The sequence below is a fragment of the Clupea harengus genome, chromosome 3 (assembly GCF_900700415.2).
Source record: "Clupea harengus chromosome 3, Ch_v2.0.2, whole genome shotgun sequence".
NCBI lineage: Eukaryota > Metazoa > Chordata > Actinopteri > Clupeiformes > Clupeidae > Clupea > Clupea harengus.
This window is the reverse complement of record NC_045154.1, coordinates 19,578,245-19,594,083: the sequence shown is the minus strand read 5'-3', so window position 1 is coordinate 19,594,083 and position 15,839 is coordinate 19,578,245. Positions and strand designations below refer to the sequence as shown.

Here is a 15,839-nt window from a genome sequence, read left to right as displayed (position 1 = left end):
TTTGCGGATAACAACGTAATCATTGTCTTAGATTTCACTAGTATTTTCTTCGGCATTCCCTGCTTGCAGTCGGCTATATACTTATACTTATAAATGAATAAGATTCAATGGCCATAGCCTATAGGTGGAACGAATGTGGAAAGACTGTTGTGAAGTGCCGCACCTGTAACACTCTTGTAGTAGTTGAGCTGTTGAGAAAGTGAAAGTTCCGCTGATGAGCTTCAGCTGGAGTAGGTATGAGACCTGCTAGTGGTGCGGGGGATACATACAATACCTGGCCGTGATACGTGCGAGTAGAGGCATAGAATGCTTGGCAGTGTTACTGTAAGAGCGCATTAACTTGTACAGATAACCTTCTAGGTAATTAGTCCTGTACAAGTGGCCGTTATTGGCGTATAGGTGGATATCTGCATAGTATCTCCGTGGCACACGCAGGCTTTGTCAAAGTGAAATGTCTCTGAAAGTGGGTTCTATGACAACCTGAGTATTTGGGTTGGATCATCAGCTAAAAGATCTTCAGCTCAGAAGATCCTTCATCGGAGCTAACGCTGGCCTTTGCTAATACCAGCTTTAATAGTAACGGGTTCAGTAGGACATATTAAGGCCTCTACTTCTATGATTCAGTTTGCCAAACAAAAGGATGAAGAGGACAATTTAAGACATAATGATGCTCTTTGGGTTTCCCTCCTTGAATGGAAACAGGCCACAATGGCTTACTGTAATGACAGTAAACAGCTTTTTACAGTCAATGGTTTACTGCCAACAAAAGGCAATGGTGCTGTGGCTAAAAGTCACCATGGTGTGACTCAGTATGACTGAGTATGTGTCAGCTTGGTCTTTAGCACAGGAGCGTTGCTAAACGGATCAGAGAAACTGGTGCTAGGATGACATTCATGTAGGTTCTGTTCATGCTTATGTCCTCCTACTGGATAGGTTACCAAGCCAGCAGGACAGCATGGATCACATCTGGGTCATCAGGTTCTGGTTCAGACCCAGATCACTGCCAGGGCTGACTGGGCTGCTGCTTAGACAGGCATGATTCCTATTACCTGTTCTGTGACTTATGCACTTGGGCTCCTGTGCTCAGGCATTCACATGCTTGATGAATGCCACATCACAGACTCTCTCTCTCTCTCTCTCTCTCTCTCTCTCTCTCTCTCATGTTTCCTCTTTCTCTCAATCCCCCCCTCTCACGCTGTATGTGTGTGTGTATCTGTGTCTGTGTGTTTTAAGAAAGATGGAGGGAGATCGGAGATAGACAACGTCTGTGTTATGTGTGGTTAATGCTAACTGAACACATAATAATAGATTTGTGGCACTCTAGATGCAATGGCTACCTGTGGTCACAATTGAGTTTTGAGGAACGCCTGAAGCCGCATGTCTATATTTGCTGTATCGGGTATGGCCTAGGTCTGTGTACAGTGTGACTAAGTACAGTGTGATGACTCCTTAGACAAGCGTCACATTTATAAAAAAGGAAGTTAGGGCTGAGCTCAGCTGCTATGAGGTAGGAGCTTATAACCTCGTTGCCTTGTGTCACACAGTGGTACTTCCTATGTCAAGTTTCTCACTTGGCTAAGTAAAGAGACTTGTGTCCAAGTCTGGTGTGACCGGATGCTGAAGAGTGACCCTCTCCAGTTATATCTGCTCTTATGTGTGCAAGGCAGGAAGTGATCTAGCAGCTAAGCCCCCCATGAATGGCCTGTGTGGTACTAAGCCACCCATGGTAATGGCCTGTGTGGATCTTGCTATGTTGTTCCTTGTTCTGCTCGTTTCTTTCTGAACGAGATGCTGATGTCACTATGATGCAGACTGTGACATGGGCAACTCCATATCCGTGGCAATGGAGATGTTTTTCTTGGGTCCATGGTGTAGTGCTGAAAGCATCGCCATGGCAACATGGCATTTCCATGGCAAGCCTTATGGGAAACATTTGTGTATATGCAATATGTGTGTCTATTTTTTCTGTGTGTATCTCTCTCTCTCTCTCTCTCTCTCTCTCTTTCTCTCTCTCTCTCTTTGTTTGTGTGTGTGTGTGTCTATGTGTGTTTGTGTGTGTATGTCTCTGTGTGTTTGTGTGTGTGTGTGTGTGTGTGTGTATTTTTTAGTTTGTTTGTGTGTGTGTGTGTGTGTGTGTGTGTGTGTGTGTGTGTGTTTGCAAAGTAACCCTTTTTGAGTATCACAGTGTTCCTCCAAAACACAAGGTGGTTTTTTGAGTGGCATTGTTTCAGTCTGTTAAATGTCATCACATACAACCTGCAGTCTTTTGGTCACAACCTCGGAGCAACAGTGTCCTGTTTCCCCCTGGGGTGCAAACCTTCTCTTAGGGCTCCACAAGCAGAAGCTTAGCCTGGGAAAAGACTTGAACTCTACCTTATGCTAAAATGCCAGGTCAGACATGTAATTACGTATTAAAGATGATGACCGGTAAGTGCTGTTTACTAGGTGTCGAGAGGTGTGAGCGAGACTTTCCACTGTGAGTAATTGGGTGGGTGGGCTCGTGTGTGTGTGTTCGTGTGTGTGTGTTTGTGTCTGTGTGTGTGTGTGTGTTTGTGTGTGTGTGTGTCTGTATGTGTGGCTGTGTGTCTGTGTGAAGTGTGTGTGTGTGTCTTTGTGTGTGTGTGTGTGTGTGTGTGTGTCTTTGTGTGTGTGTGTTTGTGTATGTGTGTGTGTCTGTGTCTGTGTGTGTCTGTGTGTGTGTGTGTGTCTTTGTGTGTGTGTGTGTCTTTGTGTGTGTCTGTGTGTGTGTGTGTGTGTGTGTGTCTTTGTGTGTGTGTGTGTCTTTGTGTGTGTGTGTGTGTGTGTGTGTGTGTGTCTCTGTGTGTGTGTGTGTGTGTGTGTGTGTGTGTGTCTTTGTGTGTGCGTGCGTGTGTGTGTGTGTCTGTCTGTGTGTGTCTGTGTGTGTGTTTGTGTGTGTGTGTGTGTGTGTGTGTGTGTGTCTTTGTGTGTGCGTGCGTGTTTGTGTGTGTCTGTCTGTGTGTGTCTGTGTGTGTGTTTGTGTGTGTGTGTGTGTGTGTCTTTGTGTGTGCGTGCGTGTGTGTGTGTGTCTGTCTGTGTGTGTGTTTAAACCTTTGTAGCGTTGTGTTGTGTCTAGCACACAAGTCCTGCCCTCACATGTGATGTTATGTGTGCAGTCACTCATTATGCTACAGGTGGTGGTTATGGTCATACAGGTATATAAGGACAGAGCACATCACTCTGGAGTGTCATTCAAGGTGTCTTTTCTGAGTAAGATATGACAGTGGGATGTGCTAGAACACTGGACATGTTCAGTAAGTTTGTGATTTGTTTGTTCAATTATTAGCCAGAATCGGAAATCCTCTGTTTGATCTGTTTCATGGTTCGCATCATTTTATGATGTTTCAAGGTAATGGATTTCTTTTTTCTTTTTCTTTTTTTAAACTACCGTGATCTTACAGGACATAGGACTTACTCAATGTACTATATATTCTCAGTTATATGAAATGGCTTAGTCATGGGCGTCTGCATTTTTTTAAAGCATAGTGAATAAAATAGAATAGAATATATTTATTTGTCATTGCACAAGTACAACGAAATTAAGGTAGAAGCTCTCAGACACAAAAACAATAAAAATATAGATTGAACATATACTGTATATATATATACATATTTACACTATAAAAACACAAGACATAACACAACAGAGAGACAAATACAGGTCAGTTTTGTGCATTGTTAAGTGCTATGATGGCTCTGGGATAGAAGCTGTTTCTCAGCCTGTCTGTTTTTGCTATGATGGTCCTAAAGCGTCTCCCTGAGGAATAGAGCTTTATTAGATATGTTTGTACTTTGCTAGCTGTCTCATCTGACCTTTGATGAGAGAGAGGGAGGTGTGTAAGGCAAAGTTGACTCTGAGAATATTCAAATCTTAAAAATGGACTCCCAGGTTTCCAAAGTTGACCAGAGGATCAAAAAGGCAGTATACCAGAGGACTCCTCTCTGATTGCATCGTCTACTGTAGCAACAACCCCTGCTAGAAACCTCACACATCTGAGGTAGTTATTCACACCCCCTGTTGTGAGGGATTCAACTGATAAGCCTGTCCTACATCGGAAGAGACACAGGGGTGACCTTGGAGGAGACACAGGGGTGACCTTTGGATGACTGCCATCTAGAACTATGTGTAAATGTACTGTATATCTTGTCTTGAACTGAGCCTTACAATATGGACAGAGGTCTGATGGTTTCATGGCAATCTATGGTACCTGCACATAGTTGTGTTTGACTATGGCGTCTCACTTTAGTACTGTATGCAAATCAACCTCCTTGACCCTGTCGTCACAGCTGATGACCATTCAGGGATATTTGGGCAAAAGGGTATTGTCCTAATGCATCAGGGGCACGGGGCAATACTACTGGATTGGTTTGTGGTGAATGCATAGAGATGGAGGTTAGGGTAACATAACCAGCCATTTTAAGGTATTAAAGGTATTAAAGGCTTCTTCTTGTCTTCTCTGATGCCAAGCTCTTACCCCCTCTCTGCCCCCCCTCAGCTGGGTGCTTGCTCTCTTTTCCCTGTCTCTCCTCTCTTCTCCTCTATCACTCCCTCGCTCCTCTCTTCTCCTCTATCGCTTCCTCGCTCCTCTCTTTACCTGTATCGCTCCCTCGCTCCTCTTCACCTTTATCGCTCCCTCGCTCATCTCTTCTCCTCTCTTCTCCTCTATCGCTCCCTCACTTCTCTTCTCTTCTATCGCTCCCTCGCTTCTCTCTTCACCTCTATCGCTCCCCCGCTCCTCTCTCCTCCTCTATCGCTCCCTCGCTCCTCTCTTCACCTCTATCGCTCCCTCGCTCCTATGTTCTCCTCTATCGCTCCCTCACTCCTCTCTTCACCTCTATCGATCCCCCGCTCCTCTTATCTTCTATCGCTCCCTCGCTCCTCTCTTCTCCTCTATCGCTCCCTCGCTCCTCTCTTCACCTCTATCGCTCCCTCGCTCCTATGTTCTCCTCTATCGCTCCCTCACTCCTCTCTTCACCTCTATCGCTCCCCCGCTCCTCTTCTTTTCTATCGCTCCCCCACTCCTCTTCTCTTCTATCGCTCCCTCGCTCCTCTCTTCTCCTCTATCGCTCCCTCACTCATCTCTTCACCTCACTTCCTCGCTCCTCTCTTCACCTCTATCGCTCCCTCGCTCCTCTCTTCTCCTCTATCGCTCCCTCACTTCTCTCTTCTCCTCTCTTCTCCTCTATCACTTCCTCGCTCCTCTCTTCACCTCTATCGCTCTCTCGCTCCTCTCTTCTCCTCTATCGCTCCCTCGCTCCGCTTTTCACCTCACTCACTCGCTCCTCTCTTCTCTTCTATCGCTCCCTCGCTCCTCTTTTCACCTCACTCCCTCGCTCCTCTCTTCTCCTCTATCGCTCCCTCGCTCTTCTCTTCACCTCTATCGCTCCTCTCCTCACCTCTATCGCTCCCTTGCTCCTCTCTTCTCCTATATCGCTCCCTCGCTCCTCTCTTCTCCTCTATCGCTCCCCCGATCCTCTCTTCTCTATCGCTCCCTGGCTCCTCTCTTCTCTTCTATCGCTCCCTCGCTCCTCTCTTCACCTCACTCCCCCGCTCCTCTCTTCTCCTCTATCGCTCCCTCGCTCTTCTCTTCACCTCTATCACTCCCTCGCTCCTCTCTCCTCCTCTATCACTCCCTCGCTCATCTCTTCACCTCACTCACTCGCTCATTTTGGATTTGTTTTTAGATTCTTTGCATGCAGAGCATTTAGGTTGATTTGGTTTAATTGGCTGCCAGCATATTGTACTATTGGCCACCATTTTGTTTAAGACTGTTGTCATTGTTAATGGTTGTTAACAACCAAATTGGCTTACTATCTTTCTGTCTTACTATCTTTCTGTTATCTGCCATTAGCTGAGGGTGGTCAAGTTCTCATTCATGTGGACTCGAAGGTCATCGCTATGTGGTTACAGTCACTTCAAAGACTACTGTATTGTTCAGATAATGTGCCCTGGATTCATTGCAGCCTATCTATTCTTAGGAACTTGGGGCCTCGACAAGCAACTTTTCTGTTTTTTAAAGCATGGGCAATGTGTCAAGGTTGAACATGAAACCTTATGGCATTGCTGAACCCAGTTTATATAACCCAGTGTTCATGGTCTTCCATTTGATTTAGTCTATACCTGGAACAGTTAAGCATGATGGTTAATGTGCCAATAAACTGTTCATTCATTCAGCAGTAATACAATTCCTAGACATGCCTTTACTTTATTTAATTTTTAGCCAAATGTTTCATAGTGCACGGTAATGTCACAAACAACATTATAATTGAATTGAGTCAGATTGATTGGTCTTAGTGAGTCTACAATGGTGGTGAGTGATCCACATATTTACCCCTCTAATGCATATTCCTGTGCCATTAGCATAAAGCCTTTCAGTGTGATATCTGTTGTTGGTTATATTGTGAGTGCCTTCTATACGATCACGCCCGACATGATTAAATTCATTTTACAGTGGCTAGGAATGAGAGAGTATATGAGGGTTACGAGAGTTGAGTCTTATGCTGTTATTAGAAGAGAAAGCTTGTTGGAAATTGTTGTTGTCTGTATAACTAAATGCTGAACATCTAAAGCCACAACCATATACAGTATATTCTTCTAGTTTCTGTTTCCTGCCAGCATTATAAAGGAGACTGTGGTGTTCTCATGAATGAAGCTGAACGTTTTTTTCCTGTGTCACATAGTTCAGTGTCCATTTGTTCGATATCTTTTTCCGTTATAGCCCCTTCCAGCTCCTGTATGACACCAAAGTAGTGATTATTGATAGATTTACAAATGTGTTTTGCTATCCACAAAAACAAAACTCCTTGCTTGTGACTTGTAAGTTCTCATTAACTAAATGTAGGGATTTGTACGTTGTGTCAGTCAGCAAGTCTTAACCTAAAGAGCTAATAGCCAAATTAACGTTTTTTTTTTTTTTCCACACTTGTGCATTCTGTTTCCCTCCTTTAGGTTTCCTGTGGGCCAGAATCGTGTGTAATTTGTAATTTCATTTCATAACCTGTGTAGCTGAGAGTAGCAGTCATTGCCAATTCCATGATCTTGGTCACAGCAACGTACCGACAGAGTCACTTCTACATTTGTTCATCAGTATCTTAGCAACAAGCAACCTCACTAGAATCCTCTTGTCCTAGCATGCTGATTCCTTGTAGTGTGTGTGTGTGTGTATGTGTGTGTGTGTGTAAGTGTGTGAGTGTGTGTGTGTGTGTGTGTGTGTAAAAAGGTCAGGAGAGGTTGTTTTATGCTTTAATAATTTTACAAAATGTCTTTATCACATGTGAAAGGTGATAGTAATTTTTATACCATATATTTGTTGGAGACTCAGTCTGAGATATGATCAGTCCAGGAAACCGGTTTAATCTTGTACAGTGATGCGCATCAAGGGAGAGAGACAGAGGTTCCACTCAAAGAGCTTCACCTAAGAATCTTCTAATCAGCCATTGTAACATTTCAACAGTTGCTTCCACTCTGATTTTATCACTAAATCTTTCTCTCTCTCTCTCTCTCTGTCTCTCTCTTTCTCTCTCTCTCTGCCTCTCTCTGTCTCTCTCTCTGTCTCTCTGTCTCTCTCTCTCTCTTGCTCTCTCTCTCTCTCTCTCTGTGTCACGTGGCAGTGAGGTGATCGCAGCCTGATTAACATTCCTGGTCTCAGTGTGATGACAAAGCTGTTGACCCAATCCTGTGCATGTGAAGGGGGGCGTGTGTTGTGTTCCAGGTTCAGAGTCACTGGAGTGTGTTCGTTTGTGAGTCCAATGAAGCGTGCCCTTGGTAAACCCCCTGAAGTGTGTTCTTTGTGAATCTGTAAATTAAGCAAGTGGACATGTCTTTTTTTGGGTGCAGTCCACAGGCCTGGTAAGACATGCTGTCCTGAAGCATGCCTTCATCTGTTTTCCTCTTCTGTTCGTGTTTTTGAATCCTCTCATATCTAGGGCTCTGTGGCTCTGAAGGACTATGGTCATGTGTATGTGTGTGGTCATGTGTATGTGTATGTGTGTGGTCATGTATGTTGTTTGTGGTCATGTGTATGTCTATGTGTGTGGTCATGTATGTTGTGTGTGGTCATGTATGTTCATGCACTGATTTGTGTATTCCCAATAGGGATGTGACAATTCATCAGTACATCAATTTGGACTGATTTATCAAGGCAGCAGTATTATCAATAGACATGTTTATTACAACATCAGCACGACGAGCTGGAAAAGGCTCAAGGGTTTGAGTTATAGCTCACGTGTCAGTTTATTTTGTTCAAAGGTGCAGGTATGTGAGTTACTCAGCGAAATCCAATGTGGATATTTTGGTCGGGGTCCCTTTAAATAATTCTTAAATAATAAATAATTAAATAATTCTTACTTGTTGTTATTGTTGTTGTTTTTACATCCTTTTGGGTGGGACCGCCTGTAAGCTGCTTGTAACCCACAGCGTGTCCTAATAAACCTAACCACCATGGTCTCCTGCATGTGTAGTACTTTTCTTATGTGTAGTACTTATTTGTGATTTTATGTTATGTGTAGTACTTATTGTGTTTCTATGTTTTTATGTTTTATGTTTACTGTATGCACCTTCACACCAGAAAAAATTCCAAGTAGGTGTAAACCTACTTGGCAATAAATCCCATTCTGATTCTGATTCTGATGTTAAGTTTTAGTCCTCTGTAATAATGGTTCCATTTGAAGCCCTGACAACTAGTTCCAGTTCCAGTAATTAGTTCCAGTTTTAGTGTATTTACAGTGTGCACCCTTTTTTGAGAATTACCTCTTGTGTGTGTGTGTGCTTGTGTACTGTGTGTGTGTGTGTGTGTGTGTGTGTGTGTGTGTGTGTGTGTGTGTGTGTGTGTGTGTGTGTCCTCAGGTTGTGGGAGTCCAGCCTGCATGGCCTACACGCTTGGCTCCGGGTCTGACCAAGGCCCTGCCATAGGCTCCCAGCACTGCATCACCAAGGTGGAGCTGTCCGTGTGCGGCTCCAGCCTGCTGGACCGGGACGTGGCCTCCAAGTCAGACCCCTTCTGTGTGCTCTTTCATGAGGTGGAGGAAAACTGGGTGGAGGTGAGCCATGAGCAGAGCTACCTGATGGGGGAAGTGGAGGAGCATAGAAATTGAGTAGAGTACAGTGGGCACTGCCATTCCCAGCAATGATGATGGAAGCAGACTGGCATAGAAGTTGAGTAGAGTAAAGTGGGCACTGCCATTCCCAGCAATGATGATGGAAGCAGACTGGCATAGAAATTGAATAGAGTGGGCATTGCTATTCTCGCCAGTGCGATGTTCTGCATCAAACATGGAAGATCAAGTAAATGGACCGAAATGAATCCATGATGACATGTTTTGTTGGATATTTGATAATTTCATAACCATTAAATAAATGATGGGCATAAGATGCCTTTGTGTTCTTACTGGTGCCCGCAGCAATAAGTGTAATTTCTAGCAAAGGACCCAGCAGGTTTTTGTACATAGAAGACAACACTAATGTCCTCTGCTCAGTCTAATTCTATGAGAAGTGAATCGAGGGGTAGGTAAGGCTTCAGAGTATGTGTTGCTGGACCTGTTGGCAAAGAGCGTTGTTCCTCCCTTACACTTCCTCTGTGCCTACACCTCTGTTCTCTGTTCACTGAATGGCAAACCGAATGCCAGGTTTGTTTGAAACTGAGCATTGCTATTTCCTTCATGAAAATTGCCTCTATTGACTAACCGGTGCTACAGTTTTACTCTACCTGGCTTGCAATCCCCTTCGGATAAAAACAAACGAGTGAATGTAGATCAAATGTAAATGTAGAGACAAATGCAAAGTCAATGGGAAGAGGAAGCTGAAGTGGAGGGGAAATTGCGATGGAGAAAAAGGAAACTAGTCCATGTGCTGAAAAATTCTTCCCTTTCCTCCTGTCCAAAGTGTGACCATTTTCAACTGACTGGATATAAAGACTAAACAGTAAAGCCTAGAAAGGGTGCAGAGACTACATCGCATTTTTCTTTCAGGCTTGCTTTGGAACGAGGACAGGATGAGTAAGAGAGGAGAGGAAAGAGGAGAGGAGGACAGGATGAGTAAGAGAGGAGAGGAAAGAGGAGAGGAGGACAGGATGAGTAAGAGAGGAGAGGAAAGAGTAGAAATGCTGGCAAGTGTGGATGAGAAAAAAAGGTTGTGAAGGGTTTCTAGAGTTCAAATTGAAATCAGACAAGCAGATTCTCAAGAGAGAGAGAAGAGAGAGAGAGAGAGAGAGAGATAGAGAGAGAGGGAGAATCTGGCTCTGAGCCAGTATCTGTGAGCGGGAAGAGCGAGAGAGAGAGTGTGTGTGTCTGTGTGTGTGAATGTGTGTGTGTGTGTGTGTGTGTGTGTGTGTGTGTGTGTGTGTGTGTGTGTGTGTGTGTGTGTGTGTGTGTGTGTGTGTGTGTGTGTGTGTGTGTGTGTGTGTGTGTGTGTGTGTGTGTGTGTGTGTGTGTGTGTGTGTGTGTGCGTTGGTGAGCTTAGGGCTGTGTAGTACTGCATGCTGCCCTGGCGGTGTGTGGAGCGAGTGCTTCTCTTCAGTATGCTCCATGCTGGGTGTGATTAGCATAGGCCCCGCACTGCTGGTCAATAGGGCAAGCCTAAACATGAAATCACCGCATCGCTCGCTGCGCCGTAACCATGGAAACACGGAGGGAAACAAAGGAATTATGTTTTTTTCCTCAGTGATTCTCGGCGAAGAGATAAACAGGAGGGAAGATGATTCTCAGAGGAGAAGATGCTTACGAGGGAATAAGAAAATAAATCTGAATGATGGGAAATGTCTAGTTATAAATATATACCTCTTTCCTATTTCTTAGACATGCACCTTTTAGAAAATGCAGGGCTCCAGGAATACGAAGGAAATTAGACTGATTTTTAAAAAGGGGATAGTTCTAGGTGTAGTCCAAGGTGTAGGCATAGTTGTAGTTCTAGGCGTTGGAGGGGCAGACCTCTAAACAGCTGACTTTGTCAGATGGATAAAAGCGTCGGCTAAATACCTTTATAGTTATGAGCATCTCCTACTGAGCTTAAAACCTCGCTCCCAGTGTCTGTCTGTGTGTGTGTGTGTGTGTGTGTGTGTGTGTGTGTGTGTGTGTGTGTGTGTGTGTGTGTGTGTGTGTGTGTGTGAGTGTGCGTGTGCGGGGAGTGTCAGCTGGGGTGCAGGGGCGACCAGGGGGTAGGTGTGATCACACTTCGCTGGGAGAGGCTGGTGATGCTGGGGTCTGCCTACTGGCTAACAGAGAGGATGGGGAGATGGTGACACTCAGGGAGGGGAGGGGTGTCTGCCAGCGTCCGAAATTAACTCTTGTATCAGGGGACAACGCTCAGATTCCATTTTCATAGCTATTTAGAAGATTTTATGAGGGCGTTTTTTTTCCACAACTTTGTATGAAGGCCATGGCAACCATATAAAATGAAGTCATCCGCTCAAACAATTAAACTGATCCCACAGAAATGATTAGTAACCATTAGGGGTATAAACTAAGAATCAAAATGCAATCTAATGGAAATGAGTGAACAGGTTAAGCCTGTAAACTTTCCTGATACTATGTGGTGGTCAGTAAAACTAGGGAAAATGTATAGATATGTATAGAATTGTTAGCCTCAGCACAAGGTTCGAATCCACTCTCCCGTTACACCCATCACACCCCAATCCCCACTTACTGTCTGTCTGTCTGTACTGGCTTGTCTGTCTATCTGTCTGTCTGTACTGGCCTGTCTGTCTGTCTGTCTGTACTGGCCTGTCACAAAAAGGCTAGAAAAGCCCCAAAACTCATAAAAACTTTTTTTAAAAGCATCATTTTTAGGGGGATTCATTATAGGGGTATTTGTTTGGTGTGTGAGTGTGAGTGTGTGTGAGTGAGTGAGTGAGTGTGTGTGTGTGTGTGTGTGTGTGTGTGTGTGTGTGCGTGTGTGTGTGTGTGTGTGGGTGTGTGTGTGTGTGTGTGTGTGTTGTATGTTTCTTAATGTTACTGTTAGCTTTCCTCTGTGTCATACTTTACCATACATTTGTCCTCATTCTTTCGGGCAGCTTGGCCGGACGGAGACTGCAGTGAACAACCTGAACCCTGTGTTTGGAGTGAAGTTCCAGGTGGACTACCACTTCGAGCAGGTGCAGAAGCTCAAGTTCGCCCTGTTCGACGAGGACAAATGCAGCTCCCAGCTCTACGAACACGACTTCCTGGGCGAGTTCACCTGCACTCTCGGAGTGGTAGGTTTGGATCCAGTCCCTTTGTTGTGGATACTCTCTGTAGAAAATAAATATCAATAAAATATTATCATATTAAAAGGCAAGATGTAGGTGTTTGTATGGAACTGCAAACCTTAACCCTGTGAACTGAAACGGAGTCAGTGCTATGAGTCATCCTCCAGCATGTTCAGCAGTAATAATGTTAATAGGGTGAGTGTACCACTTCAACGAGTTTGACTGGCAGAGCCTGCTTCTGAGAGTCAGGGTTACTGATGAGCTACCCCAGGCTGGTAATTAACATGTCTACCTGGGGACAGGTGAGCCAAAACCTGGGCAGGTCAGGTGCAAGTCAGTATGAGCCATATCCACCTCCCCATCCATGCCCACCTACACGTCCCCATATCGAGAACTGACCTTCCTTACCGCTGTGCTGCTCTCCCTGCAGATTGTGTCCAATAAAAAGCTGCAGCGGCCTCTGATCTTAGCCAATGGCAAGCCAGCTGGGAAGGGGGCCATCACGGTGAGATTCGCAAACTCTATTTGTCAGCCACTGTGTTACATACGTAGCTCAAGTGTTAGATTCTATGTCATATAACCACAGCATTAATAACCACTCTGTATAATACATTACCATTTAGTACTTAACTCGCACTTACAGTAGTTACATTCCAGCACTTTTTATTCCTTATGTAAAGTAGTATTTATTGTTACACTAGGTCTCTATTGCTCATAGCTTGATTGCTTCGGATAAAGCGTCTGCTTAATGACTAAATGTAATGATGTAAATGAGTTGTAGCCATAATGCTTTACCACTGTAGTTTTATAGTGCTAAACTATATGACAGTAGTTACACAGTTGTAAATCCCTTTTCCAGAGCATAGCTACGTTTTGCTTCTGTTCCAGATAACTGCCCAGGAGCTATCTGACAACAGAATAATAACACTGACCATGTGTGGGAGAAGGTTGGACAAGAAGGTGGGAGTTTGGTTCTGTCTGTTTGACATGTTACGTAGCTAAATGGGTCACCTCAGCAGCGAGGTATTGAGGATCTGTCTGTGTGAATTTTAGGACTTTTTTGGCAAGTCGGACCCCTACCTCGAGTTCCACAAGCAAGGTGACGATGGGAAATGGATGCTGGTCCACAGAACAGAGGTAATAAAAAACAAATGTCATAATCCTAAAATGCCTATTTGACTCACTGAAAGGGTCATATCTGTAACCACACCACACCACACTGTGCTGCACATTACTAGGTGTGCCCGAAGATAAATCACCAAATCTTAAGCCCTCTGTTTGAGGAGTGAATAAGTGTTTTTTGCGATTATGTCATGGAAAATGAGACTAGAATGGATTCATCACTGCCTGCTCCTGGTGACCAGTGCCAGCTGTGTTTACATGCCCAGAGTCCAGAGGAGACAGCCTGCAGATTTACCCCAGTAGTTTGAGATGCTATGAAGTACTATGTAGTTGGCATTGGAGATGTTCTTTCACTGAAGTTAATGTTAGTCACTGCTATTATTGTGCTATCAGTAGTATTTCATTCTAAGCTCCTTATTCTTGTCTTCAGGTGATCAAAAACACCCTGGATCCCGTCTGGAAGCCGTTTACAGTACCACTCATCTCGCTCTGCAATGGAGACGTGGACAGAAGCATTAAGGTCTGTCAGATAAGGACACGCGTATCAGACTCAATGTTTGCCACAGCTGTCTGATCTATCAGATGTTCTCATACAGTGTGTTTGTTTTCTCTCATCCTCTATCTGTAGTTTATATTGTTTGTAGTTTAGGTATTTTGTTATTATTGGCTATTATTGTAGTTTAGGTATATTTGTTATTATTATTTTTTTATTAATTTTATTTTGTTTAGGTATCAAACGCTTTTGTCCAAAGTGATTTACAAAACATTTGATAGAGTGAAAACAGCTATCAGAAAATTTGGTAATAAGAATAATGAAATGCATACAACAATATGTAAAAAAAATGTGTTTTGCTCAGGAAAAATGTCCAATGAGTGGTGTGTGTTTTGCAGGTGCTATGCTATGACTATGACAATGATGGAGGCCATGATTTCATTGGAGAGTTTCTGACCACCGCCAACAAGATGAGCGAAGCTCAGAATTCACTGGAGGTGAGTGGGGTGGTGGAATGACTGTCATCCGGGTATTCTCTTTCACTTTGTGAAGTGTGGTCTGGTTTGTTTCCATTCTTCAAAAGGTCGGCCCAGCCCCCCACAGCAGCTGATGATGAAATGATGATATGGCTCTCTTCTGAAAACCCTTCCTGAGAAAAGGGCTGCTTTTGACCACAAGTCACTCCAGCAATTTAACTCAATTTTCAAAATGTAAAAAAAATATGACATGCATTCAACTGCCATCATGCCAGAAATAGAAATAAGAAATAAGAAATAAGAAATGGAAATGGAAATGGAGATGGAGATGGAGATGGAAATGGAGATGGAGATGGAAATGGAAATAATAAATCAGGTCTGGTTTGTTTCCATTCTTCAGAAGGTCGGCCCAGCCCCGACCACAGCCGCGGATGAAATAGATACAGCTCTGCGGCAGGTCTGGGCCTAATTCGTTCCGCGTTCAGCTTATGTACCAGTTGTTAATTATCTGCTGTTTCTCCCCGCGTGGACCTTCGTTAGTGGCGCCGCATGATTGAAGTGGAGCATTTTCCTTCCTCTCATAGATGAAGTGCAGCTTTAAGTGAAGGGTAATTCATACGGAGGCACCTTCAGTATCTCAGCGGCTCAGCTGTGCAAATGGGTGAAGTGTTACGGCCACATTAGGGGGGAGGGGTGTGTGCCTAAGATAAAAGCTTGTCTTGTTTACTACTGCTGGCATCCAGTGCAGCAGAGTGTCTCAAAAGCTCAACGCTATCACTGATTCGGCATAAGCAGGCATGCATAAGCAGGCATGCATAAGCAGGCATGCATGCACAGCACGCGTATTACGGTCACACACACACACGTGTGCTGGTTTTGTCATGTATTTCGGTCACACACACACACACACACGTGTGCTGGTTTTGTCATGTATTACGGTCACACACACACACACACACACACACACACACACGTGTGCTGGTTTTGTCATGTATTACGGTCACACACACACACACACACACACACGTGTGCTGGTTTTGTCATGTATTACGGTCACACACACACACACACACACACGTGTGCTGGTTTTGTCATGTATTACGGTCACACACACACACACACACACACACACACACACACGTGTGCTGGTTTTGTCATGTATTACGGTCACACACACACACACACACACACGTGTGCTGGTTTTGTCATGGCTGTCTGGGAAAGGGGACTGAATACGTGACGGGGAAAATCCAGTTACTTTTGTTATGGATCAGCTCCCATCCCTGTCACCCTCCTTCAGTTCTGCATCTCTTTCTCTCTCTCCCTCACACACACACGCACACACACACACATGCGCATACACGCAGACACACACACATACACACACACACACACATGCACACACTCATACACACACACACACATGTTACACATACATACACCCACACACACAGACACAGACACACACACATCACACAAAAATACAACCCCCCCCCCACACACACACACACACACAGACTCCCACACATACATTCACACACACACGTCTCA

The 15,839-nt window shown here is 44.4% G+C and overlaps 1 protein-coding gene across 1 annotated transcript in view; it reads left to right on the top strand.

The window, feature by feature from the left end:
* The window catches only part of cpne2 (copine II), a 36,487-nt gene that overhangs the window by 2,019 nt on the left and 18,629 nt on the right, over nucleotides 1–15,839 (top strand). Inside the window, exons 2-8 of the mRNA XM_012818709.3 lie at nucleotides 8,864–9,057; nucleotides 12,024–12,203; nucleotides 12,628–12,702; nucleotides 13,086–13,157; nucleotides 13,251–13,334; nucleotides 13,750–13,839; nucleotides 14,211–14,309. Of these exons, the coding sequence (XP_012674163.1) occupies nucleotides 8,884–9,057; nucleotides 12,024–12,203; nucleotides 12,628–12,702; nucleotides 13,086–13,157; nucleotides 13,251–13,334; nucleotides 13,750–13,839; nucleotides 14,211–14,309 (774 nt within the window). The 5' untranslated portion in view covers nucleotides 8,864–8,883. The remainder of the gene's footprint in view (nucleotides 1–8,863; nucleotides 9,058–12,023; nucleotides 12,204–12,627; nucleotides 12,703–13,085; nucleotides 13,158–13,250; nucleotides 13,335–13,749; nucleotides 13,840–14,210; nucleotides 14,310–15,839) is intronic.